The sequence below is a fragment of the Apus apus genome, chromosome 11 (assembly GCF_020740795.1).
Source record: "Apus apus isolate bApuApu2 chromosome 11, bApuApu2.pri.cur, whole genome shotgun sequence".
Classification (NCBI taxonomy): Eukaryota; Metazoa; Chordata; class Aves; order Apodiformes; family Apodidae; genus Apus; species Apus apus.
Genome location: NC_067292.1, coordinates 19,609,704 through 19,637,223, shown reverse-complemented (window position 1 = coordinate 19,637,223; position 27,520 = coordinate 19,609,704). Strand labels below are relative to the sequence as shown.

The 27,520-nt window shown below is 52.0% G+C and overlaps 1 protein-coding gene across 1 annotated transcript; it reads left to right on the top strand.

Annotated features, from left to right (window-relative positions):
* Positions 1-622: 622 nt before the first annotated feature.
* On the top strand, positions 623-25,804 carry ZDHHC1 (zinc finger DHHC-type containing 1). The gene is made up of 11 exons (XM_051629372.1): positions 623-704; positions 3,169-3,387; positions 6,048-6,223; positions 7,723-7,824; positions 8,880-9,004; positions 9,762-9,920; positions 14,102-14,214; positions 19,474-19,559; positions 20,115-20,208; positions 22,110-22,218; positions 22,811-25,804. Exons 2-11 carry the CDS (start codon positions 3,169-3,171, stop codon positions 23,329-23,331), a joined length of 1,704 nt encoding a protein of 567 aa, XP_051485332.1. The 5' UTR covers positions 623-704; the 3' UTR covers positions 23,332-25,804.
* The last annotated feature ends 1,716 nt before the right edge of the window (positions 25,805-27,520 follow it).

Here is a 27,520-nt window from a genome sequence, read left to right as displayed (position 1 = left end):
TGGGACAAGGGCAGGGAGGGAGAGGACAAGGGGGAAGGGATTAAAACTGGAAGAGGGAGATTGAGGTTGGACATGAGGAGGAAATTCTTTGGTGTGAGGGAGGGGAGACCCTGGCCCAGGTTGCCCAGGGAAGCTGTGGCTGCCCCATCCCTGGCAGTGTTGAAGGGCAGGTTGGATGGGGCTTGGAGCAGCCTGGGCTGGTGGGAGGTGTCCCTGCCCATGCAGGGAGGGACTGGAGGGGCTGCACGGGCCCCTTCCCGCCCAAACCACCACAGCATTCCACCATTCTCCATGCTCCCGTCCCGGCCAAGCCGGGCCCCCCCCCGCCGGCTTCGGCACCTCGCTCCTCCCGCCGCCTTCCCGCTGCTGCGCTGCCGAGCCAGGCGTCCCCGCAGCCGCGGCCTCCAGGAGCCCCTGATCTGCGCTGCCAGACGTTTTTCAAAGCCCCGTCGGCGGGGCTGGGAGGGATCCCGGTTCATCCCGCGCTGTGATCCTTGAGGAACGGGGCCTCGTCCCCTTCCCGCCCCGCCGGGCAGCCGAGCGCGCCCGGGCCTGGTTTGTCCCCTGCGTCCCGCCGTAGCCCCGTCCCGTTGCCATGGCGACGGGCCCCGCGGCCTGACCCGCCGCAGCAGCCGAGGGCCCCGCCAGCCGCCCGGGCATGAAGCGGCGGCGGGGCCGCTCCCGACCGCCTCCGCGGGGAGAAGGTGAGCGCGGGGCGGCTGGCAGGGCTCTGCCGGGAGGGCTGCGCCCGGGGGGGTCCCGCAGCCACGCGTGTCTCCTCGCTCCTGTGCGCCGCCGGGGCCGGCCCAGCTGCGGCCCCCCCCCCCTGCCCTGCGGGCCGCGTTCTCCGCGGGGGGAGAAAGGAGCGCGGGGCGCTCCCGCACAGCCCGTGTCCCCGCAGCCAGCCCTGTTTGTCAGCGGTACCGGGGGGTGAGCGGGAGGAGCCGCGGAGCTTTGTCAGGGAAAGGCAGGAGGAGTTTCCCGCGTCCCAAACGGGGCAGCCGAAGCGTTTCACTTGGCTTCCCTCCTTCTGGAGAGTCTGTTGCTCTCCAGCCACGGCTGCCTGGGGAGGGTAGCTCAGCCAGGAGGGACCTGACGCTGGTTTTTGTCACAATTCCCTGCGTAAAAAGCTTTTCACGTTAAGCGACGTGACGTTTAAACCGTCTGGGCGGTATAAAGCAGCAACATCTCGCAGGGAAGTGGGGGTTCCAGGGTCTGGGTGGGCCTGGCTCCCCCAGCCAGGCTTTTCATCATCATAGAATCATCACTGAATGGTTTGGGTTGGAAGGGACTTTAAAGATGATCAGGATCCAACCCCCTGCATGGGCAGGGACCCCTCCCACCAGCCCCTTCCAGCCTGCCCTTCAGCACTTCCAGGGATGGTTTTTGTCAGAAGAAGGAGAAACTTGGGGGTTTCTTCAGATGATCTGAGTGGCTTTTGTAACAGGTGTCTCAAAGTGCTGCACAAGCAGGTGTGGAACAACCTCATGAGAAGATTACCTCGTTGTTAGTAGCTGTTTCTCATCACTGAGGAGCCAGTTCCCCTCAAACAGCTTGACCTGTGAATGCAGGCAGATCCCACTCACTTTTTCAAAGACTGAAGTTAGGATATTTCTTTTTTTTTTCCAGCCTGCTTGCCTTATGACTGTGCTGATGAGCATAAATTGCATTCTTTGCTATTCTTACACCCTGCTTCTCTACCAGCTGACCCCAGAAGACAGTCCTGGCCCTTTGCCTGGGCCTGGTGCAGGACTGTTGGTGCACCCAGGTGTGAGTTGTTCTGCTCTCTTTCTCAGCACGTTGGCACCTTTGCTGTCTTCCAGCCCTTGGGCATCTTTCTGCTACTGGAACCATTCTTAAAAAATACCACAAGTGACCTAGAAACCCTCCTCCTTTTCTTTCAGCACCCTCATGTCCAAGTCATCAGACTAACTGAAGTTCCTCATTCCTGTTAGATGTTCATTTCATGTGCTCTTTAGTCACTTAAGGAGCTGTGAGCATGAGCCAGAGGTACCTCAAGTCAGCCCAGGTCCAGCAGAGCTGCTGAGTGCTGGTTTTACCTGCATTGTGCTCCCCAGTGTCTTGAGTTTTCCATGAAGCTGAGCAGCCCAGCTCTCTGGTGTGAAAAGCTCATCCTGGCTGTGGGGCAAGTGAAAAGCACCAAGGAATGATCCAACACCAGCTGGAAAGAGGGGAGGTCACTTGTGAGCTCAAGAGCTGTTGTGCAGACAGGAATCAAACATCAAGAGCTTCCCAGGTTATGGTTTGTAACTCCTCCTTGCAGTTGCATCTTGCTTTATCCTGCCAGGACTCCAGACCCTGTGGGACAGCTGAATCACCAAGCATGGGTGTCCTGCAGATGGAATGTTGGTGTTCTGTCCTTCTAGCACCAGTCTGCTTTACACTTGTGTTCTGGGGTAACTCCTGCTTCTTCTCCCTATTTTGCCTTGAAATTCTCAGCTCACTTTTTCAGTTTCTAGTTTTTCCAACTTCCTTTGTTGCTGACAAAGGAGTCTCTGTTTTCTTGGATGCTGTGTGGCACTAGGTAGTGGTTCCAGACCCCGTGCTCCAGTGGGGGCACCTGACCTCACTGCACTTCTCCAAGGTAGCTGGAAGAAAAACTTGGCACATCTGAGACAGGTGGAATTGTTTGTTCTGCCTTCATAGAATCCCAGACAGGTTTGGGTTGGAAGGGACCTTAAAGATCATCTAGATCCAACCCCCTGCACGGGCAGGGACACCTCCCACCAGCCCAGGCTGCTCCAAGCCCCATCCAACCTGCCCTTCAACACTGCCAGGGATGGGGCAGCCACAGCTTCCCTGGGCAACCTGGGCCAGGCTCTCACCACCCTCACACCAAAGAATTTACTCCTCATGTCCAACCTCAATCTCCCTCTTCCAGTTTTATTCCATCACCCCTTCTCCTCATCCACAACATTCTGGCATGAGCACATCCCCAGGCCACAGCACATCATACTCCATCTCTGGACTGCCACCAAAACACCCCCTTGGCACTTTTCAGTCAATTTAGTCTCTCCTCAGATGTGTCATCACTTCAGTCTCTCCACCTTTCTCTCCCCCCTTGGAGCCTCTCTCCAGGACTGGGGCTCAGTCACATGGGTTTGTATCACATTTTTTTGTTTTATTCTCCACTTTTGATTTCTGTAGATGAATATCTGCAATAAGCCTCCTAATAAGACAGCTCCAGAGAACTTGGGAGAAGCTGTTCCTGAGGTGCAGGTCCAACATGCTCGAAGGAATGGCTGGAGTTGGCCTCTCCACATTTTCCAGATCCTTGCCTGGTTGCTCTACCTCTTCTTTGCCCTGGTTGGGTTTGGAATCCTGGTTCCTCTCCTGCCCCTGCACTGGTTGCCTGCTGGTTATATCGTATCCTTTGCTCAAGGGAAGAACATGGACTCTAAGAAACTACCTGGGAATTTTTGGGAATAGTTGTTAGGTAGCATAGAAAGCAGCTCAGCTAGAATCTCCTCTGAACTATAATCACTGTCTTGATCTTCTGCATACAAACAAACATGATTTTGAGATCTTCTCTGCCCTCCCACTCTACGTAGGTCACTCATGTCCTGCTTCTCTCCTTCATCACTCTCTGCTCAGGTTATTGTTACCTCCCAGGTTCTTCTGCTCTCTGCTCCCATGGGTTTCCATGGCCTCATATGATTCTTCTCCAAGTCTGCTGCAGGGTCTGAGGGAAGCCTTTCCTGCACCATCCTGTGATGGGCAACCACACCTCCCTGTCTTCACCAACCAAGTCCTGAAAGGCAGCTTGGCATGGTTGGGACAATATGGTGGGGTTGGTTGGGACAGCTGGCAGCTGATCTTTGCCTGGGACCTTCTCCTGTCCTCTGGGAAATCTGTGAGTGGAAGGTGAGGTGGTGTGGTGTGAACCTCAGGGGAGAGGTCTGTCACGAGGCAGTGAAGTTTAATCCACATCCAGCTGTCCTCTAAGTGTGGCTGGAATCAGAAGGTGAGATGATTGCACCTTTCCCAGAAAAGCCCAACCCAGCCCAGCTCCATGTGTTTTCCACCTCCTGTCCTACACCCACCTCCCCAGAGCTGTGCAACTTCTGCAGCTGGGAAGGAGGGGTGTGCTGGGAGCAATCCCAGTGCTCCCAGTGCCACCTCCTCCTGCCACCTGCACCCTGGGAGGGGACTTCTCCAAAGCCAGGCCCTGGCTCCTGGTGGACTAGATTGCCCAGGGAATGGCAGCCTGGAAGAGGGGGTCTGGAGATGTGTATTTAGTACCTCAGAAGCAGCTGAGGGTTTATAATTTGTAGAGCATATAGTTTGCTTTTGGCATCTCTCTGGTAACATTTCCTGGTGAAAATAAAATGGATTAGAATGGCTTGGTGCCACTTAGTGCTTCCTGAAAGCCAGATAAGCAAGAAACTGTAGAGAGAAAAGTTCTGAAGAGGTGGGATATGCACATCAATAATTTATACATCTCATTTGTGTATGTCCAGGGAGCCTTTGATATGTTGGGGATGCTTTTGCTTATTGTTTTAGTTACACCAGTGGGATTTAGGCATGAAAATCATTAGCTCACAGTGGTCTTGCATCTACCTGTCTTATCCTGGTGTTGTCATGGTTCAAACCTCAGGAATTTGTCTGCCAGATCACTTCATCACTCAATCTGAAGTCATTCATTCGACAGATTCATGTCTCCCAAAGCTTTAGTACTGGTTAAATGTCTCTTTTGTGTCAAAGGCAACTCCCTTCCCATCCTGCTGCACCAGGTAGAATCATAGAAACACAGGATGGTGAAGGTTGGAAGGGACTTTAAAGATCATCCAGTCCCAACCCCCTGCATGGGCAGGGACACCTCCCACCAGCCCAGGTTGCTCCAAGCCCCATCCAACCTGCCCTTCAACACTGCCAGGGATGGGGCAGCCACAGCTTCCCTGGGCAACCTGGGCCAGGCTCTCACCACCCTCACACCCAAGAATTCCCTCCTCATGTCCAACCTCAATCTCCCTCTTTCAGTTTTAATCCCTTCCCCCTTGTCCTCTCCCTCCCTGCCCTTGTCCCAAGCCCCTCCCCAGCTTTCCTGGAGCCCCTTCAGGCACTGGAAGGTGCTCTAAGGTCTCCCTGGAGCCTTCTCTTCTCCAGGCTGAACACCCCAACTCTCCCAGCCTATCTTCATCAGCTACACCTCTCCAAAACATTTTCCCCTGGCTGCTGAGTGTCCCACAGACATTAGTGTCATCAGTGCTGTGCACACCTGGGGGTGCAACAAATAATCCAGCAGGTCAGTTTTTGCAGACATGCTCCTTTAGTTGCAGTACATGGAGAAGTAAACCCAGAGGTGCTCCAGGCCTGCAGAGGTGCTGATTTGCTTTTGTATATCCTTACAGATTTGGATATTCTTCCCAACTATCAGCAGTTACTTCAGGTACTTCTAAAGCACATTTGCTCTTGACTTGCTGCTGCATTTAGAAGTAGGAATCCAAGCTGATAGTATTTCAAGCAACCATGAAAAATCCTGGATCCTGCCTGTAAATTAGGTAGGAATCTGCTTTACAGGGGTGATCCTCTGGCTTGGGACTCTGAGTAAGGAAAAGGAAAGCAAGGGGGATCACTACAGCTTCCTCAATGTGACTTTCTTCTTATTTCTTGGAAGTTTGGTCTTGTGAAGGGGTGTGTGTGTGGCCTTAACTGACTCTTCCTTTCCAAGGAGTCTGTATGGACTAGGAAACGTGGACCTGAGCCAGCAGTCTGCACCTGGGGGCAGATTCTGGTGAGTCAAGGTAATTTTTCCAAAACTCCTGTGCTAGGAAGGATGTTTCTGTGAGGCAGAGTAGTACACAAAAAGGAGGGTTGTTCCTGTAGATGTAGTTCTGTTTTTCCAGAGGGTATTTATTACAGCACAACCATCTCCTGGCATGAAGCTCAGGTGAACATTCTGCCATCAGTTATGTTGTGATTTCTAATTCTCTGCCATGTATTTCTCATCCCTGTGGATTTGGTGTGTTAAGGGTGAAAAAGATGTGCATTAAATCACTCATACAATCCTTAACTGTCTGCTCCAGTGTCCTGGGGTCTGCTTTATCTACCATTTAATTGTCCATCTTACTGCAGTCTCCATTGATCCTGCGGATGCAAACGTGAGAGAGAAAAACTACCTGGGGCCTCTGGCCACCTTCAGTCGTAGTCAACATGCACATGTCATTGAAAACCATCATTGCCATGTCTGTGATGTCAATGTGTAAGTATCTCCCCTTCTCCTGCTCTGTCTTCTTCACTGTTACTTCTTCATCATTAGTCTTTTTATGTCAGGCTGTAAGGTTGAAATGGAGCCCCTGAAGGTCTCCAGGGTGGGTTGAAATTCATCCCCTGGCAGAGCTTGGGGAGTTGTCAGGTGTGGTTTTGTGTTTTATTGCTTATTAGTATTTTATTACTTATTATGAATTAGTTATAATTAAGAATAAATTACTATTTCTTTATGATGATACAAAACCAAGTGGGTTGGCTGACATTCCAGAGGGCTGTGCTGCCACCCACTGTGAGCTGGACAGGCTGGAGAGCTGGGCAAGGAGGAATCTAATGAGGTTCAGCAAGGGCAAGTGCAGAGTGCTGTGTCTGGGGAAGAAGAACCCCAGGGACCAGTACAGGTTGGGGGGGTGACCTGCTGGAGAGCAGCTCTGGGGAAAAAGGCCTGGAAGTCCTGGTGGACAACAGGATGACCATGAGCCAACAATGTGCCCTCAAAGACACGAGGCCAGTGCCATCCTGAGGGGCATCAAGAGTAAGGCCAGCAGGTCAGGGAGGTTCTCCTGTCCCTCTGCTCTGCCCTGGTGAGGCCTCACCTGGAGCACTGTGTGCAGGTCTGGGTTCCCAAGTTCATGAAGGACAAGGAACTGCTGGAGAGAGTCCATCCCAGGGCACTGAGATGCTGAGGGGGCTGGAGCATCTGCCTGTGACGAAAGGCTGGGAGAGCTGGGGCTGCTCAGCTGGAGAGGAGGAGGCTGAGGGGTGGTCTCATCAGTTCTGGTCAATATCTAGAGGGGGTGGCAGGAGGATGGGCCAGACTCTTCTCAGGGGTGTCCAGTGACAGGCCAAGGGGCAATGGGCACAAGCTGGAGCACAGGAGGTTGAACCTGGATATGAGAAAATACTTCTTTGCTCTGAGGGTGACAGAGCCCTGGGACAGGCTGCCCAGAGAGGTGGTGGAGTCTCCATCCCTGGAGACATCCCAAACCCACCTGGATGTATTCCTGGAGTTGGACTAGATAATCTCCAGAGGTCCCTTCCAGCTGCCACCACTCTGTGATTCTGTGCTTTAATTGCTCATGTCGTGTGGAGAGGACTGTGCTGGTCATGTCACCTGGTTATTCTTGGTGTTTGTCACTCCTGTGTGTGTGCTCTGCCTGGCTGGGGGCCAGGACAGCAGCAGGGAGTGCTGGAGGGCAGACATTCACACCAAGCTCTGTAGAAGCAATCTCAAAGAAGAAATCAACCATCTCCAAATCAGAAACTGCATCGACAGGCACGTTTTGCAGCGTTGGGAACTGTGGTTGGACTCAATGATCTTGAAGGTCTTTTCCAACCAAGGTAATTCTGTGTGACTCTGGGTTAGTGGCCAATAGGGCTGATACATTTGGCTGTTGGGGCATTCCTGATGGAGAGGGTTCTCTCTCTAGTAGCAGGGTCTCTACTGCTGTGTTTGTGTCACTGGATGTGCTAATGCCACCCTTTCTTTGGCAGGAGTGCCAAGTCAAAGCACTGTGGAACTTGCAACAAGTGCGTGTGTGGCTTTGATCACCACTGCAAATGGCTCAACAACTGTGTGGGGGAGAGGAATTACTGGTAAGAGCCTGGCCTTGTGACAGGAGCACAGCTTTGTACCAGTCATGTCCCCCCCCTTCTCTTCCCAAGATCCTCCTGCACCTCAGGCCAGGTTGTGCTCACCCACACTTGTCCTTCAGGACCCAGCTGAAAAAAACCAGTCACCAGAAAACCAGTTGGAAAATGCAAGGGTGGTGATGACATTCAGATAACCAGGGATAAAGCTCCTGCACTTGGAGTTTTGTAGCTGAACATAATCTTATTATTTGGTATTAGGAAAAGCTTATGGGATGTTAATTGGGTGTCCTTAATGCTTTGGAGAGCTGGAGTGGGCATAGAACCATGACTGTGCTGTTCCAGTCTTTGAAACAACCTGCAGGAGCTCCAGCAGTGTGGAGGGACCATGGACCAGGTTTGAGATGAGGAATAAAGAGGCTGTCACTGGTTATTGCTTCTCTGTTTACTTCCCTGCACTAAAGCCAGGTGGGAAGCAAGGAGCTGGTGCTGCTGGGTGCCACGTCGCAGTGCCTGCAGATTTCTGTCTGTCCTAGAAGAACCTGGCTGTTTTGTAACCATGGGTGGTCCAAAGGGTCACAGTTTAGTCCCTTGGGATGATGAATCAGAAGACAGTTAGCCAGGATCTACAAGATAGGGCCTACAAGAAAACTGGGGAGGGACTTGGGACAAGGGCAGGGAGGGAGAGGACAAGGGGGAAGGGATTAAAACTGGAAGAGGGAGATTGAGGTGAGACATGAGGAGGAAATTCTTTGGTGTGAGGGTGGTGAGAGCCTGGCCCAGGTTGCCCAGGGAAGCTGTGGCTGCCCCATCCCTGGCAGTGTTGAAGGGCAGGTTGGATGGGGCTTGGAGCAGCCTGGGCTGGTGGGAGGTGTCCCTGCCCATGCAGGGGTTGGATCTGGATGATGTTCAAGGTCCCTTCCCACCCAACCCAGTCTGGGATTCTGTGACGATTCTATGATCATGTCACCACGATTGGCATAGCTGGCTGTATAACCAGGGTGATTTTGAGCTCTGTGTGCTGTGCTTGAAGCCCCTCAGATGTCTCCCCTTCCTGGCAGGCTCTTTCTGAACAGTGTCCTCTCTGCCATCCTGGGCCTGGCCCCTCTGCTGCTCGTCGCTTGCTACGTCCTGGTGCAGTTCTTCATCGACCCCGCGGCGCTGCGCTCCGACCCGCGCTTCCACGGTACTGCCCCTGCTCCCCTTGGGCCCCTCTTGCTCAGCCAGCATAGCTCCGTGCAGGAGCACATCCTCTGGGCTTCTCCCACTGAGGAGGAGCTCCATTCCTTACTCCTTGAGTTTGATATTTCTGCAAGAGTGTTGTCCAGTTTCAGCTGGGTGGGACGTCTTTCCTTCCCGAGCAAACTGCTCTTCCTAAAGGCCTTGCAGACACAAGATTTCCAAGGCCTCCAATGCATGATCTGGAGCAGCTCTGCTCTGGAGATAGGCTGGGAGAGTTGGGTTGTTCAGCCTGGAGAAGAGAAGGCTCCAGGGAGACCTTAGAGCACCTTCCAGTGCCTGAAGGGGCTCCAGGAAAGCTGGGGAGGGGCTTGGGACAAGGGCAGGGAGGGAGAGGACAAGGGGGAAGGGATTAAAACTGGAAGAGGGCAAATTTAGGTCATTAGGAGGAAATTCTTTGGTGTGAGGGTGGTGAGAGCCTGGCCCAGGTTGCCCTGGGAAGCTGTGGCTGCCCCATCCCTGGCAGTGTTGAAGGGCAGGTTGGATGGGGCTTGGAGCAGCCTGGGCTGGTGGGAGGTGTCCCTGCCCATGCAAAGGGTTTGGAACCTGATGGTCTTTAAGGTCCCTTCCAACCTGAACCATCCTGTGATTCTATGATGATGCATCTGCAGCTACTTTTGAGTTAACATTTCCAGGTGTAAATTTAGTTAGAGGGATTGAATACCTGGACCACCTACTTACCTCCAACTCTTTTTGTGTTCCAGCTCTGAAGAACCACACAGACTCCTGGTTCGTGTTTCTTCCTGCAGCTCCTGTTGAGACTCAGGCATCTGCCATTTTGGTGACAGCTGGGATCTTCATTCTTCTGAGCCTCATGACTGTGATCCTGCTTGGCCACCTCTTGACCTTTCACATCTATCTCAGTAGGTGTTGTGTTCCTGTTTCCTTTGCTTCTTCTGCTCCTTCTACATGCACTGGTGTTCATCTGTGTCACAAAAGTCCACAGATGGTGCAAGATGGCAACTGAAAAGGTAGAAAAATTGGGGTTTAACCTACATCTGATTTTCCCCCAGCACCAGGTAGGCTTATCAGTGCCTGTGCAATGCAGGGTTTGCCTGGGGCCTGTGCATTCCTGGCTCTGGGCTGTGTTATCCTGGGACTGAGAGCAGATGGGAGAGCTGTAGAGAGGCTGGGTGGGATAAACTGGTTAGTGCCAGGGATGGCAGATCTAGGCTGGCTCCACACATGGGCTTTTGTGGGGCCCTGTGCTCCCCTGGCCTTCTGTTGTGGGAGAGAGCCTGTTTCTCCATTACCCTCAAGATAAGAAGGTCATGGAACTGTTGGAGAGAGTCCAGAGGAGGCCACTGAGATGATCCTTGGGCTGGAGCAGCTCTGCTCTGGAGACAGGCTGGGAGAGTTGGGGTGTTCAGCCTGGAGAAGAGAAGGCTCCAGGGAGACCTTAGAGCAGCTTCCAGTGCCTGAAGGGGCTCCAGGAAAGCTGGGGAGGGGCTTGGGACAAGGGCAGGGAGGGAGAGGACAAGGGGGGATGGATCAAAACTGGAAAAGGGAGATTTAGGTTGGACATGAGGAGGAAATTCTGGAGTGTGAGGGTGGTGAGAGCCTGGCCCAGGTTGCCCAGGGAAGCTGTGGCTGCCCCATCCCTGGCAGTGTTGAAGGGCAGGTTGGATGGGGCTTGGAGCAACCTGGGCTGGTGGGAGGTGTCCCTGCCCGTGCAGGGGGGTTGGATCTAGGTGATCTTTAAGGTCCCTTCCAACCCAAACCGTTCCATGATTCTGTGATACCCCAGAGAAACATGGATGGTGTTGATCTCCATTCCATGTCAAGGTCCCTTTGTGGAAGTTCTACTCTATCAGCTGAAGAAGACTTGTGGAATTCAGGGGAAGAGGTTTTCAGGGAGGCTCCTCATTAGATCTCCTGCATGTTGCTCTCTCCAGCAGGGATTTTTATGTTTGTTTATGTTCAGATGGGCATCCAAACACTTTTTTCAGCCACCCTCTAAAATGAAGCCAAGACTATTTGGCTGCTTGACGTAAGTCCTGGTGAGAAAAGATCTTACACTTGCAGGGGTCAGTGATGCCAAAAGCAGGGAAGAAGGGATGTGGTGGAAGAGGAATGAGGACAGTGGTTACAGAGGATCCTTGGATGGATTTTTAGGTTGTCAGTTCACAGCAATGCAGGTGCCAACACAAACTAGGTCAGCACAAACCAGCTCCAGAAGCAAAACAGTTGCCCTGCTGGAGTGTGGGGTTTGGTGGGTGAGTGTTCCTCAGCTGGCATTGGCCTTTTCCTCTCATGTTTTCCTCTCACAGCCTCTTTGAGCTTTAGATATAAGAAGAAACTTCTTCCCTGAAAGGGTCACTAAACCCTGGCCCAGGCTGCCCAGGGAGGTGGTGGAATCCCCATCCCTGGAGGGGTTTCAAAGCTGTGTAGATGTGGTGCTGAGGGACATGGGTTGAGCACTGGGCTTGGTAGAGCTGGTTTAGTGGTTGGTAGAGTTGGGTTATGGTTGGTAAAGTTAGGTTGTGGTTGGACTTGAGCTTAAAGGTCTTTTCCAACCAGAAGGATCCTGTGATTCTGTGAAATTTGGTCATGCTGCAATTTTGCTTTCTTGGGGGAATGTAAAGTGGACTGCTGGGTCGATGGGGCTGCCTGGAGATTTCAAAGGTCCATCTAGCACTGTGGAAAGACTTAAAAGTGTCATAAAGCTGCTCCAGGGAAGTTTATTCTGGATGAAAACCAGAGGATTATTCGGTTTAGGACTGAGTGGTCTTGGTCCTGTCCTGGTGTACAACTCCCACAAGGGGGTGCTCCCTCCTCGGGAGAAGGACAGTGTGAAACCAGTTCCACTCCAGATCTGGAGGATTTTTTGTTGCTCTTACCTTAGGGTGATTTGTCAACCTCTTTCACAGTACATTTTGAGCCGAAATCACTTGTCTTCCTGCCCCAATTTTAAATCGTTATGACTTTACATGGGGAACAGAATCCAATTCTTGTCAATTTTGCTTCCTTTTTTTATGACATGAAAGTCTGTGGAAACCAGTTCCAGCTGTGCAGAGGTGCTTAAAAGGAGAGATATCAACCTAGACTGTGGATGTGAGATGGACAAAGTACCTCTTGAAACTCCTCTTATTTCACACCTATATCTGCCAAGAGTTTCATCTAAATGCTTGGAATTACTGGAAGGAGCTGTTTAACATTTTGGGGGGGGATTAAAAATACAGTTTACCAATTAAAAGGTAATTTCTCTCCATGACTACTTCTTCATAAACCTAATTTATTTTTCAATAAGTAAATTACAGAAATAAAATACCCCCCCTGTGACTCCTCTTGCCTTTAAGCTTCACAGAAAAAAAAATCCCTGGCTAAAGTCAGGTAGGACTTAGGAACATTTTAGGATCTAGTTTTGTGACAAGGACAGTGAACTGGTCAGAATCACTGCCCTGATTTTAATTACTCACTGTTATCACTCAGCAGGAAAGAAGGAGGTTGTTCCATGTATTCAGAATTATCAGTCTTTGACTGAGACTCATTCCAGAGGCATCCAGTGGAATGGAAGTTTGGAGGGAGTGTTTTATTTTGGTCTCCAACACTGAGAGGCAAATAGGAAGCAAAATGAAAAAGAAAGAAATAGGAAGGGAAAAGGAATAGGAAAGAAGGAGAAAATATAGGAAAGAAGGAGACTATAGGAAAGGCTTTGGAGCTGGGATTATATATTGCACAGGAGGTGCTGCAGTGTTACCTGGTCAGACACTTGCAGTATTTTTTAACTAAATAGCTCTAAAATGGTTTTAAAGTTTCATTGTTAAGTGTTGAGAAAGCCAAGAACTCAATTAGAAAAGGTTTCTTTCTTTTTTCTCCAAAAGGTTATTGCTATTACAGGAGGGGCACCTTCTCCTCTGCTCTCCCCCACTTCCCTGGGAAGTCATTCTGGTTTTAAGGCATGGTTTTGGGAGGTAGGAAGTTGCTGGTGTGAGTGTCTTCAGGCAGAGGGAGGAATTGGGTCTGGATGAGTCTGGATGTCCCACTCCTAGGCATCTGCTTCTGCAACAAGGAGGAATGACAGCCTATGACAAACCTCAGCACCCATTTTTGCTCCAGAATACTTATCATCAGGGGGGTCACTAAGGGAGGAATGTCTGAGTTTTGGATCCTGGCAATGTGGTGGGTCTCATGAAGGGAGCAGGCTTCTCAGAAATGTCACAGGCTTTTGGTCATTGGTGGGAGCAGATGGGTTTGGGTGGGGAGCTCTTCAGAGCTCATCAACGCAGGCACATAGAATCCCAGACTGGTTTGGGTTGGAGGGGACTTTAAGATCATCTAGATCCAACCCCTGCATGGGCAGGGACACCTCCCACCAGCCCAGGTTGCTCCAAGCCCCATCCAACCTGCCCTTCAACACTGCCAGGGATGGGGCAGCCACAGCTTCCCTGGGCAACCTGGGCCAGGGTCTCACCACCCTCACACCAAAGAATTTCCTCCTCATGTCCAACCTCAATCTCCCTCTTCCAGTTTTCATCCCTTCCCCCTTGTCCTCTCCCTCCCTGCCCTTGTCCCAAGACCCTCCCCAGCCTTCCTGGAGCCCCTTCAGGCACTGGAAGGTGCTCTGAGGTCTCCCTGGAGGCTTCCCTTCTCCAGGCTGAGCACCCCCAGATGAACATGCCTGGCTCCAGGCAGGTTGGGCATTTCCTGCTCAGTGCTTTGGACACCTAGAGTCTCAATCTCTCCAGGAGACAATAACATGCTGAGTTTCTTCCCTCAATTTAGCATCCCATACCTGCTGCCTACTCACTGAGCTCACCCAGCTGGGCTGTGAGGGATGGATTTGCTCTGAACTGAACCAATTCCTGCAGCCCAGAAGGTTCTATCACATGTTTTGGGGGGTTGGGGCTTTGGGAGAACAGTGGGACTGTGAGAAGCTGTGATCATATAGTAGATGATATAGTTAAGAGATACAAACCAAAGGTGCTTTGGGCTTGGAGTATCAGTCTTTTCATGATTTAATTACTGTTTGATTGGGTAATTCTCAGGCTGGCTCAGTGCAGTGGGGGATGGGCTGTGCTGACAGCTCTTTCTTTCCTCCCAGTGTGGAACAAGTTGACTACGTACGAGTACATCCTGCAGCAGCGTCCCCAGCAAGAGGCCAAAGAGACAGACAAGCAGCAGGAATCTTGTCCCTCCCAAGTCAGCCCCAATCAGGTACTTGTCCTCCTTCCACTCCATTCCTCAAAACCTGCCTGGCCTGGCCACAGTGTACAGTTTGCTTTGCTTTTCCCAGCTCCAAATTTTAGAGGCAGCTGCTAGAGATGAGGTTTTAGAGGTGGAGTTGAGTAGGAGGTGAGAGAGTGTGAGGCCTGTGGTTTGATGGGCACTTCAGGCACAAGCAAGCAAGGAATCAACCCCACCTGCTTTCAAAGGAATCAGTCCCACCCACTCTCTTCCCCCAGTACTTGTTTTGGGCCCTGCACTGTCCTTTCTCTTCTGCCAACACAGCTGTTCCTTACAGTCATGCAGGGAGCAGGGTGGGGAATCTCATCTGGGTAAGAAGAAAGAATAGTTTTAATTTTTATTTATGCTTGCTTAAAAGAAGAGTTGAGCTCGTGATTTGCTGGCCCAGTTCCCTCCCCTTTGGTTCACCAAACAGTCAGAGAAGTGCCTGTGTCAGCATGAGGAGGATGACTGCAGAGTGGGAAGGGTCCTGTCATGGGAAAGGACAGGACCATCTGTTTTCATGGAATGATAGAATCAGCTTTGGTTGGGGTTGGAAGGGACCTCAAAGATCATCCAGTCCCATCCTGCCATGGGCAGGGACCCCTCCCACCAGCCCAGGTTGCTCCAAGCCCCATCCAACCTGCCCTTCAACACTGCCAGGGATGGGGCAGCCACAGCTTCCCTGGGCAGCCTGGGCCAGGGTCTCACCACTCTCACAGGAAATAATTTCCCCCTCATGTCCAACCTCAATCTCCCTCTTCCAGTTTTGATCCATCCTCCCTTGTCCTCTCCCTCCCTGCCCTTGTCCCAAGCCCCTCCCCAGCTTTCCTGGAGCCCCTTCAGGCACTGGAAGGTGCTCTCAGGTCTCCCTGGAGCCTTCTCTTCTCCAGGCTGAACACCCCAACTCTCCCAGCCTGGCTCCAGAGCAGAGCTGCTCCAGCCCTTGGATCATCTCTGTGGCCTCCTCTGGCCCAAACAGCTCCATGTCCCTCCTGTGCTGGTGACACTGCAGGTCTGTCTGGCTCATGTGAGCAGTATCACAGGTCATGACTGAGAGCAAGACAGGCTGAAGAAACTGGGGCTATTCATCAGGCAGCTGATCATACCAAATAGTTTAACCATCTTGAAAAGGAGAAGGACACCAATCATATTCAGAAATGACTCAGATACCTGCTTGTCTTGGAACTGATTTTGCAAAGTGTTGAGGGTCCTTGTGATGCTGTTGAGCTGTCAAAAGGGTCCTACAAGCTCTTTCATGCTGTTCCATTTCATTCCACATTCATCCTGCTATGAATTGAGAGAGTTCAGTGCCATTTATTTTTTTTTTATCCCTAGAATTACTCAAAATTGAACTGGAAGAATTTTTTACTGGCTTTGAACTGGGGGGTTGGACTAGAAACTTCCAGAAATTCTTCTTAGTCTGAATTATTCTCCAATCCTGTGTAACTCAGGAAGTCACCTCTATACAACCAGTTTTATATTTCATAAGATATAAATTGAATCCAAGCTTCATCCAGATATTCCATGGAGAGATACTGGGATCTGTCTGGACTATTCATGGTTTTTCCTTGTCAAAGCAAAGGGGTGAGGGAGATGATTCCTTTTCTGTACAATATGGAGGCCCCAGTTTTGAATATGTTGGGTGGTTTTTTTTTTTTGCTATCATGGAAAAGCTGAACTTTCAGTTTAAACAGAGGTTTCCATAACAACAAAAATATTTGGCACTTTGTCTGACAGAGCATGAAAATGAAAAGGATGATAAAACATGAGCTCTCATCACTTCCTAGTGACTGAGTTTTGATGGAGGCTGACAACACATCTGGACAGGGGTGGACTCTGTGGGATGGAGCAGTTCAGTGATGTCCTCCTGCCTCCTCTGGTGCCTACCTAGAGATGGGTGAAGGTGGCTGATTGGAGGCAGGAACCCTGGATGAAGCAGGGTGAAGAGGGTAGTGTTTCAGGGCTGCACTCAGGACCTTGGGGAACAAGAAGAACTGGATGATGCCAAAGAACATTGTTCAGAAAAATGTTAACCCACCAGATTTTCCTTGTTTCTTACATAGCAACCAGGGATAAACACAAACAAATAGATTGGAGTAGGAGGACACTGAGTGACTTGCCTTTTGTAAGCTGTGTTGACTGCAGCCTGCTTTAGCTTGAACACAGCAATCCTTTGTCATGGATCCAAGATGTTGGGAGCATAACATGGAAATCATCCTCTTCCCACTTTTGTCTTGACTGTTCATTCATTTTAGGGAGTGAGGAGAAACATGCATTTTCCTTTTAGTCCTTGGTTTGGAGCCTTAGTCAAGCCTGGGTGTTGGGTTTTGGCTTCAGTTTTGTCTGTGGGGAAGTCTTTGGCTCTGGCCAGGTTAAAGGATTCCTGTCCAGATTAAAGGATTCCTGTTCAGGTTAAAGGAGTCCTGTTCAGGTTAAAGGATTCCCATCTAAAGGATTCTTTTCCAGGTTAAAGGATTCCTGTTCAGGGTGAAGGATTCACTACCAGGTTAAAGGATTCCTGTCTAAAGGATTCCTGTCCAGGTTAAAGGATTCCTGTTCACTTTAAAGGATTCTTGTCCAGGTTCAAGGATTCCTGTCCAGGGTAAAGGATTCACTACCAGGTTAAAGGATTCCTGTCCAGATTAAAGGATTCCTGTCCAGATTAAAGGATTCTAGTCAAGGTTAAAGGATTCTTTTCCAGGTTAAAGGATTCCTGCCCAGGTTAAAGGATTCCTGTCTAAAGGAGTCCTGTCCAGGTTAAAGGATTCCTGTTCAGGTTAAAGGATTCCTGTCCAGGTTAAAGAATTCCTGTCTAAAGGAGTCCTGTCCAGGTTAAAGGATTCCTGTTCAGGGTGAAGGATTCACTACCAGGTTAAAGGACTCCTGTTCAGGTTAAAGGAGTCCTGTTCAGGGTAAAGAATTCCTGTTCAGGTTAAAGGATGCAGATGTGCTTGTAAAATCCTCCTCAGAACATGCTGACAGTAAAAGCCCTCATTTTGCACACTCCAGTGGTTCAGATGTCATGAAAAATGCAAAACAGTTGGACACATCCAGGCTGTGCCTCTATTACTCTGCCCAGAGCAGCATGTGCAAGTAACAGGCTTTTTTTCTGTAGGCAGCTGCAAAGAAACATAAACTAACCCAAACCTGAGGCTTTCATGCCTAATTGCTTTCATACCAGGGAGCTGGAGTTCAAAGCCAGCTGGGATGTGATTTTTTAAAACATTCCTAAAGCTTTGAACTTGCTTTGGGCACTGATTCAGGTCAGTGAGGCTTGATTTTAAATAATAAACATGGATTTTACTCAGCTTCCCTCACATTTTCAATATTGCTTCTCTCTTCCAGTGTCTGGTGCAGATGAACCTGGTCTGCACCCTCAGCTTTGACACTGGACACAGGACAAGTTGTGGCTGCCCCATCCCTGGCAGTGTTGAAGGGCAGGTTGGATGGGGCTTGGAGCAACCTGGGCTGGTGGGAGGTGTCCCTGCCCATGCAGGGGGTTGGGACTGGATGATCTTTAAGGGTCTTCCAAACCAAACCATTCCATGATTCTATGACTTGCAACAGACCCAGTTTCCCTGGGACAAGAGCCATTTTTCCCTGGTCAGTTCTGCCTCCCCTGCAGCCAGGCAACATTCCAGGCTGTCTCTGAAGTGGGTGGTGAGAGGGGCTGCAGTGGGCAAGGGAGCTGAATCCATCCTGAAGCTGTGACCAAGAACCTTGGGGTGGGCACAGCTGGTGCAGAGGAGGTCTCAGGGTGTGGAAGGTGGCAGTGGACCTGGGCACTCTGCCCACTCAGCAGCCTGTTTTCAGAAAAGCAAGAGGAAAAGCTGAATCTTAACAACCCTGCAGCAAAGGGTGGCTTTGTCTTGCTGTCCCAGTTGAAGGACAGTGACTGTCCTGCTGACTGTGGCAGCAGAGGGAGGCTGGGACTTGGTGTCATCCCTGTAGCTTTGTCACACTGAGAGAACATTGTATTTTCTACTGAGTGTTCTCCCATTTGCTTCTCCCAGTCAGCTCTAATGATTTGCTTGCTTTTATCTGCCTGCTTTGGTTGTGCATAATTTATAAAAGGCTGAGATGGACAAAATGGATTTTCAAAAGCTCTTTCCCTCCTTGCTTGGAAAGAATTCTTTGTGGTATTCTCAAACTCTATCACTCATTCATCTCCTCTGAAATGTTTATATGCTGGGGATGTTGGGGCTTGCTGGTTAGTTGTGCCCTGTCCTGCTGTCCCCTCATGTCAGGGGACAGTGCTACAGGCTGTCCTCTGCTGCAGCTCAGCTCAGCCAGGGTGTGCTTTCCTCTGGAACACCTAGATCTCCACCCCATGTCCTCAGGGACACCAGGTTGTGTCTGGTCTCCTTCCTTTGGGCCTCAGGTGCATGAGCTTTGAATGTCAACATGAAACATTTGGGCCCCAAGGAGCTTTGAGGAAAAATCTCTGTCCATTTGATGTTCAGCTGATGAGGAGCAAGGATCTGACTTGAGTGACAACTTCCATTTGAAGCTCCATTTCAAATGGGTGGTTAATGGTGATTTAATTTCTGCAGATTATTAATCCAGGGTTTGGCTAAACCCTGCCTGCAACAGCCCCAAAGAGCAGAGCCCTCAAATCAGAAAGGGACAACTGGGAGCTCTTTTCTGTAATGCAGACACTTGGGTTGAAGGGGTTGATTCCTGATTTTAAAATTCAGGGTGGCATGATTTTGAATTCTGAAGACCTGAGGGCAATAGATCACCTTCTTTTTCAAAAAAACCAGCCCTGTAATTAGCTCTGCAATAACCAACCAAACACACTTTCTGTTTCCCTGCATGTTTCATTTCCATCAGCTCCATTTTGCATCTCAAAGGAGGCTGTTGGGTTGTTGGGTTTTTTTTGCATTCACTGCTGAACTCCTGTGATTGATCTCTGGAACTAATGGAGGCTTTAAGAGATATTTTGTATGTGGTCCCAAGAAGTGATTAAGCTGCTCTCTGGAAGTGGGTTCTGATTTGATTCTGAGTCACATGAAGTGCTGGCTGGACTGAATGAATGAATCAGGGACTTCTGATTGTCTCAAGCTTGGTTTTCCATCTTCTGAAGCAGCAAACTCCTGCTGAGTTTCAGCTGGCAGGGCAGAAAATACCTGGCATGTGACTGAGGAAGGAACAAGAAGACATCTCAGTGGTGAAAAATCCCTCTTCACTCTGTGTCCATATTGGGCTGAAAATGTTAATTCTTTTTTCCTTTCTTTTGCCTTCCAGGAGGGAAACTTTTCCCCAGGTAACCCTGGTTATACAGACCCTGGTGTTCAAGTAGAGGAATTCTCAACAGTAGCTTCAGGAAAAGAGTGAGTGAAGTCCTAGCTGGGAATCTCCCAGCAGCACTGGGAAATGGTTCCTAAAGGCACTGAGAAACCAAGGAGGATAGGGAGCACCAGTGACCAAGGTGTGGTGAAATCTTGGACTTTCAGGAGGGTCAAAATACCTGCAGGAGTACTTGTCTCCCCTCCCCTGGGAAAATATCTTGCCTAGATGACTCTGTTTAGGCTGTTTTCTATTAAAATGACTTGAAAGCTGCCTGATTTCTCCTGTAATTCCCACGTGGAGCTGATTGTAGCTGCATAATTTCAGGTCGTTGAGAGATGAATCCCAAGTTGGTAACACAGGCTCCTGGGGAAACACCATCCTTGTCTCTTAATTAATTCTTGCCTATTAACTCATGTCCCTGGAGAAGGGAGAGAGGAAACCCTTCATATTTTGCAAACTTGTCCAGGATCATTTTCCCTGCAGTTTTGCTGGGAATGCTCTGCAAGGTGAGGGATGCTCTGGTCAGGATGTGTGCAAGCAGGGTGGGCATCAGAGTGAGGGGTGTCTGAGGGATGTCTCTTGTGGATCTCTTGTAGCTTTTCCAAGCTCTGTGTCCACAATGATGAGGCTGACCCTGAGCAGAGCTTCTCTCCAGACCCCCCACCTCTTCACTTTGTGGTCCCGTCTCAGGTGAGTAGGAGACTTTCTGCAGGCAACGTGCCAAGCTGGGAAGTGCCTGGGGGAAAAGGACCTGGGGGTGTTGGTCAACAGTGGCTGAAGATGAGCCAGTGTGTGCCCAAGTGGCCAAGCATCCTGGCTTGTGTCAGCACTGGGGTGGCCAGCAGGAGCAGGGCAATGACCATCCCCTGTGTTGGGCACTGCTGAGGCTGCACCTCCAATCCTGGGGTCAGGTCTGGGCCCCTCAGGATAAGAAGGACATGGAGGGGCTGGAGCGTGTCCAGAGAAGGGCAAGGGAGCTGGGGAAGGGGCTGGAGCACAAGGAGAAGGGTCTGGAGAACTTGGGAGGAGCAACTGAGGGAGCTGGGGGTGTCCAGCCTGGAGACAAGGAGGTGAGGGGAGACCTGCTGGCTCTGCAGCTGCTGAGAGGAGGTTGGAGCCAGGGGGGTTGGTCTCTGCTCCCCAGGAACAAGTGATGGGAAGAGGAGATGACCTCAGGTTGTGCCAGGGGAGGGTTAGATTGAAAATTAGAAGAAACTTCTTCCCTGAAAGGGTCACTAAACCCTGGCCCAGGCTGCCCAGGGAGGTGGTGGAATCCCCATCCCTGGAGGGGTTTCATAGCCCTGTAGATGTGGTGCTGAGGGACATGGGTTGAGCACTGGGCTTGGTAGAGCTGGTTTAGTGGTTGGTAGAGTTGGGTTATGGTTGGACTCAGTGATCTTCAAGATCTTTTCCAACCAGAAGGATTCTGTGAAATGTCCCTGTGAAACATCCCATCTGCAGTGGACACTTCACTGAGGTGCTTGGGTGCCCCCTGACTGGCACAGACCATGGTCACCTCCTTTGTGCACCTCTCCCTGTCCTCACTGTGCATGTGCAGGTGTGGCTGGGCCTTGGTCACTACATCCCAGGGACACTCTCCTGTCCCAGCTCTCACAGGTGATCAGGGATGTTCTGCTGGTCCCTCCTGAGCTCACAGCTCAACTCGAACACCTCTCTGCAGTTAACTCTATCTTTCCTACTTCCATGATGGAACAAGCTGGGCATGTTCCTGTGGAGCAAAATCCAACACTTGATACACTCAGACATGGATGTGAAAGCCCAGAGAAAGAGGCTGTGTGTGGATATGGAGCTTGGGTGGATGGAACAGCTGTCCAAAGTCAAGCTTTCCACTCTCTTGGTGTTCATGTGCCTAGGTCCAGATGCTCTCTCCAGCTTCTCAAAGGTGGTGGTGCTCCCCCCTCTTCCTCCAAGGTTATTAATAAAACTTGTGTCATCTAGGGCATGTAGCAATAGGACAAGAGGGAAGGGATTAAAACTGGAAGAGGGAGATGGAGGTTGGACATGAGGAGGAAATTCTGGAGTGTGAGGGTGGTGAGAGCCTGGCCCAGGTTGCCCAGGGAAGCTGTGGCTGCCCCATCCCTGGCAGTGTTGAAGGGCAGGTTGGATGGGGCTTGGAGCAGCCTGGGCTGGTGGGAGGTGTCCCTGCCCATGCAGGGGTTGGATCTTGATGATCTTTAAGGTCCCTTCCAACCCAAACCAGTCCATGATTCTGTGATTCTCTACTTGTATTTTAACATCCTGTGCTGTGGGACTTGTGGTCTCCTCTTCTGTTTTGACCCTACAAGTGCCTTTGTCCACCAGTGTCTTCGTGCATCTCCAGCCACATGAGACACCAGCCTGAGGCACCTGCACAGGGGGAGTCACTGTGTTCATCAAACACCTCTTCTCTCTCACTGCTTCACAGCAACTCAGTCTTCAACCAGAAAATACCCCTGGTCTTTGGTCACCCCGAGTCCTCAGGGTTAAAAATAAGAGGAATTAAAGAGAGGGAGGGATTAAAACCCCAGAGTGTCTTGTTTATTTGGGCTGAAGAACTGATGTCCCTTCTCTTGGACCTCTTCCTTTCACAGCCACAGAAAAAAAGAAGAAAGAAGACACATGGAGCCTCCTTCTCAGCAGGGGACAGCAGCTCTAGACCACAGGCCAGACCTTGGCCCCCTTTCCCAGCCCCCCAGTCAGGTGAGAGTCACCAGGCAATGGATTCAAACTGGAGCCCAGGAAGTTCCACCTCAACATGAGGAAGAACTTCTTTGCTGTGAGGGTGACAGAGCCCTGGGACAGGCTGCCCAGAGAGGTGGTGGAGGCTCCTTCTCTGGAGACTTTCCAGACCTGTCTGGATGCCTTTCTGAGTGCCCTGCCCTGGTTTTGGTCCTGCTCTGGCAGGGGGGTTGGACTGGATGATCTCTGGAGGTCCCTTCCAACCCCTGACATGCTGTGATCCTGTGACTCTTTGCTCTCAGAGTTGGACTTGGGGTTGTTGGCACCCAGAAATGAAATGTGTCCTGCAAACCCAGCAGTGGCAGGAAGTTAAGTTGCCTCAGAAGGAAAAACTGAGTGTCTGGGAGTGCTTGGAGCCACCCTGAGGTGCTCAGACCTGGGCACACCACGGAGTGTAGAATCCTCTACATCTTCATACTGAATTTTGTATAAATATGTGTGTGATTTGCTTTCATGGATCAGCCATGGGAGAGTTCCTGGGCTTGTTGGGGCTCTGGGGCTGAGGGATCTCTCTCAACTCCCTCCTTAAGCTTTCTCCTCCTTCCCTTTCCAGCTGTAGAAGTCCCAGCCACGGCTGCTGCCACCTCCTCCTCCCACAGCCTCATGGTTCCAGCTTTTCCTCACAGACCTGCTGTGCCCCCCAGCACCACGGGCCCCATCCAAGCAGCAGGACCCCCAGGTGACTATCACTCAGAGTCTGCTGAATCCATGGATGAGATTCCTGTGGCTCAGACTCGCCTGGGGAGCACAGCCCTTCCCAGGCCTCCTAAGAAGAACTCGAGCAACTCTCAACACCCTCCCTTGGCCACAACCAATCCCAGAGGTGACAGGAAGAAGAATTTGTATTCTGGGCACAAAGTAAAAAGGAAAAGCTGCCAGCAAGACAGACGTGTGGAACGAGACCTGGAGCTTTTTACCAAGGTTCCTGCTGTGTTTGTAAGTCAGAGCAGTGGAGAACCTCATGTCTCCCAGCCCACATCTGAGCCACCCCACAGAAAATGCACCAGCAAGCAGCAGGTGGGCAGATATGATCCATGCTTTGAGGACATAAGGACAAACACCACAGTGGCCTAGTCATCACCTTTCCAAAGCTACAGCCTCTGGGGACAAGGCAAGAGGTTCTCTTTGCTCTTCAAAGATCTCCATTCCTCTGGTTGCCTGGGGGCAGCAGCATCCCTTCACCTGATGCTGTCCATCCTCCAGCAGAACTAGCTGAGAGGCAGCAAAACCCCTGCACTATCACTGCTTTTGGCTGCTGCCTCTTCCTGAGCCAGGATTGTCCCTGAGGTCCTCTCCTGCTCCAGGGGGAATGGTCTCCATGACAGGGAAGTGTCCAGGGCTGCCACTGGTCAAGGATGTGGCCTTAGTGCTCCGTAGGGTGCTGAGGGACTCGTCCCCGTGCTGTGTGCTTGCTGGCAGACACCAGAGGGACATTGCTCCTACCCAACCAAAGGCAAGAGGCAATAAGGTGGCAAACCTGAGGTGGGCATGTTGCTGGAGAGGAGCTGGGTGCTGGCTGAGGGTCTGGTTTGTCCCCTCTGCACGCCCAGCCACGCTCCGGGCCGGTGCCTGGGGAAGGAGGAGCAGCATCTCAGCTCTTCCCTGCACCCTGAAAACTGCATTTCCCATCTGCCCACCCCCTGTCAGCCTTGGGATCATGCACAGGAGCTTCAGCAGGTTGCTCAGGGAGCAGCCTCAGGATCACCCTGTCCCCATAGCCCTTTCCACTGCGTGTCCTCAAGCCGAGTTCACCAGCGTGTGCTGTGCTGAGCAGTGTCCTCTCACCTGCTCCACCTTCCCAGCAGCCTGGGCTGCCTCCAGGAGCTCTGGGATACAGCAGGTCCTGAAACCTTCTCCTTTCCTGGGCTGCCAGATCCACGTGAGGCCACAGCCAAGCCTGGGGTCTCTGTAGTGCAGAAAAATCCTGCAGCAGAGTGTGGGGCCAGTGCCTGGAGTCGTGGGACATTCCCTGTGCTGGGACATTCCCTGTGCTGGGACATTCCCTGCCCTCTCTGCTTCCCATTCCAAACTCCTGGCTGAGGCCAGGGCTGCCAGCAAGCCCAGCTCTGCCCAGCAACCAGCGAATCTAGCCCAGGGTGGCCTGATGGGCCTTGTCACTGGAGTGGCTCTACCTGCCACCACCCATCACCTGCCACCCAGCCCCTTCCCTGAGCAGCTGCCTGGGACCTTTGCACCATTCCTGGTCAGGTGTGGGGGGACACGAAGGTTGAGCAGGAAGCACAGGGAGTCTTTGTCACCCTGCCACGTGTTTTGGTGCATGGAAACCACAAGCCACCCTTCCTCCAGTCTGGGGTCAGTGCAGGCTGGGGAGGGACAAGACAAGGCAGGGTGCTGTGGGAGCTGAGTTGAGCTGCTCCTCCCCTTGCCTGGCTTGGCCTGAGAGTGCTCATCAGCAATGGTGCAGAGCAGGACAGGATCTGAGGACAAAAGCCCTCTGGGCACAGCCCACATGGCCCAGGCAGGCTGGACTCCTAGCTTTGATGTACACAATTCCCAGCCTGACCTGTTCTCCCAGTGCTCCCACTGGCTCCTGCTCTGCTCTGAGGTCCACACAAAGTCCACTTCCCCTGCAGCTTTAGGTCCAGATGGATTTTCTTCTTGGAAACTCACTTCTGCAGAGAGAGGCAGGGAGGTGCCTGCTGGATGCTGGAAGGCTCAGCCCATTCCAGGAGCATTCCTGAATGCCAGCACCTGGCCTGGCTCCCCCAGGAAGCACCCCAGCACCCTCACCATGCTGCCTGGTGCTCATGCTGTGGCCATTTCAAGACATCTTTGCCTTCAAGGAGAAGGAGAAGAGCTGCAGCTGCTCCTGGAAACAGGATCCGTGCAGAGCTGAAGCTGCAGTAGGGAAGTCCTCCTTTGCTGAAGGGTTTATGGGGTAAGTGTGGCTCATAGCCAGGACTATCCAGGCTGAGCACATCCTGGGACAATCCTTGGGAAGCTTTTGGTGAGGCCGTTGTAGATACAATCCCTCACTCCAGGCTGTCTTACCCTCCTTCTCTGTTGGCTGATTTTTGACTCCTGAAGGAGCTGGAATGAGGAGCTTTGACTCTTCATCAAATTAGGTGAGCCATGGATCAGCACACGTGAGTTTCGTGGAGCTGTTGAAGACATGATCACAATCTGGAGGTAGGGTTTGCCCTCCCACTCCTCACAGCTTCCCTGGCTCCTGCACAAGGTGCTGTGACCCTGTGGTGTGGGACCAACCCTGGTGGAGCAGCAGACGTGGCACTGCTTGTCTGCAGAGCCCAGGGCATCTGCTCACTGGTGGATCCCTGGTGGACAAAGTCCTTCCCATGTTTCTCCTCACACCTGGTGTCCCCCAAGGGAACTAACCCTGCAGTAGAGCAGGGCTTTCAGAGACCAGCTGTCCCTCCACACAGCAGGCATTGGTGGTTTCCCTGCAGCAGGTGCCCCTGAGCAGCCCTCGTGTGTTTTCTTACCCTTTCTCCCTGCAGAACCTGTCCAGAAATCATGTAATGGAGCTCTTCAGCTCCACAATAAAGTTTTCTATGCTCTTTGCTAAGTAGTTTCCTCCTTTCTGCCCCAGAACTTTCCCCTGCACCCCTGATGTCCCAGCTGGGCTCCACACCTTCACTGGAGTGTTGGTGGCAATGGTCCCCCTCTCCCTAGATCTCTCTGGATGTTGGATGGGACAGCCTGCCCTCTGGGGTGGGGGGTAGACCACCTTCTCCAGGAGGTACAGCCTGGTTTCTGTGCTGCAGCAGGGTGAGCAGGAGGAGGACACAGTTCCAGGATGGTCCCAACAGCTCCTTCCCCACCTCCTTTCTCTCCTTTTGGGACCCTAAATGCTGCTGCTGGTGGGTTTGGGTGCTGAGGGTGTTCCTGCAAGGTGCACTGCCTGGGGAAGCTCCCGAGGAGACGTGTGGCAGCAGCCAGAAGGAAGGAGTCACTCTGGGTACCTCTGCAGAGACCGAGGTGTGGGCAGAGCTGTCCTGGCCACACCACCAGGGACTGAGGGACCAGGAGCCAAGCCCTGCCCGCAGCCCCAGGCCAGCGGAGCGGGGCGACTGTCACCTGGGTAGGGTGGCAGCAGAAGTCCTGGTGCTTTCAGTTCCCCATCAACATTTCAGGTTTGGCATCCCCAGCACTAAATGAAGGGGGTTTAGCAGGACGTGGACCCTCCATCAGCAGGAGGCAGCACCCAGGACAGGCTGGTTCCCCCCACAAGACTCTCTGGCTTTTCTCAGGAGCAAGCCACGCGTTTCCAGGATGGTGGCAGCTTCCCAGAGTCCTCTCAGATCCTAAATCCAGGTCCCTGGCCACTTGCCAGGGGCTGTGCCAGGCCCTGCAGCACGTTCCTCTCCCAGCCTTGGCACAGGACACACGTCCTGCTAATAAAGAGACACTTTCATCTGTGGCCGTGACTCAAGTTTCTTCTTTTCCTCTTTGAAGTCAACGGGACCTTCCCTTGGGAAAGGATCCTTTTTTTTTGGGGGGGGGGGGGGGATGTGGGGAGCAGCCTGTTCCTGGGCTCTGCTTTCCTGAGAGCAGCTCGAGGGGCTGCCTTGGATTGCAGGAGAGGAGGAGGAAGGTCCTTCAAGCCACGGGTGCCTTTTCCCCCTCCTCTCCTCCCGGGGTTTCATGGCAGCCGGGACCCCAGGGCGGCCCCGGGGGTGCCTTGTGGACAGGCTGTTGCTGGGGTGACTGTATCCAGGTTGCACAACCTCCGAAACACTTCCCTCTGTTTTCTAGCAACTCGGGCTGGAGAAGCAGCCGTTTCCTCATAACCTCATCCCACCCCAGATGGGCCCGAGCCAAGAGACTCATTCCTGAAACGAGCTGACTCCCTGCGGTGCCCAGCCCCGGGGAGCCAGAGGGGATGGAGGGTGAGCATGGAAGGTGCTCTAGGGTTGTCCCTGTGCTCTCCTGCAAGCTCTGAGCTGCAGCCTGGAGAAGTCACAGCAGCCCAGGACTCCGTGTGGAGGTGGGGAGACAGGCATGGTCCCGAGCCTGGCACTGAGCTGTGGGCTCAGTGTGTCCTGAGGAACTCGGTCGAGTTGGGTTGTGGTTGGACTCCATGATCTTAAAGATCTTTTCCAACCAGGATGATTCTGTGAAGCCCTGGAGTGACCCAGCTCATGAAGCTCCAAGGGCAGGAGACAGCCTGGGAACATCCTGCCCCTTCTTGGAAAGCACAAGAAGGGAAAAGTCCCCGGGGGGTGGGAGCTGAGCACAGAGCTGTGTCCGTGCTCCTCCACCACATCACAGGACCCGTGCA

Coding starts and splice junctions, on each gene's coding strand:
- ZDHHC1 (XM_051629372.1), top strand. CDS start 3,169: ATGAATATCTGCAATAAGCCTCCTAATAAGACAGCTCCAGAGAACTTG. Junction 3,388..6,047: donor GGTTGCCTGCTGGTTATATC/GTATCCTTTGCT, acceptor TGTCTGCTCCAG/TGTCCTGGGGTCTGCTTTAT. Junction 14,215..19,473: donor CCCAAGTCAGCCCCAATCAG/GTACTTGTCCTC, acceptor TTTGCCTTCCAG/GAGGGAAACTTTTCCCCAGG.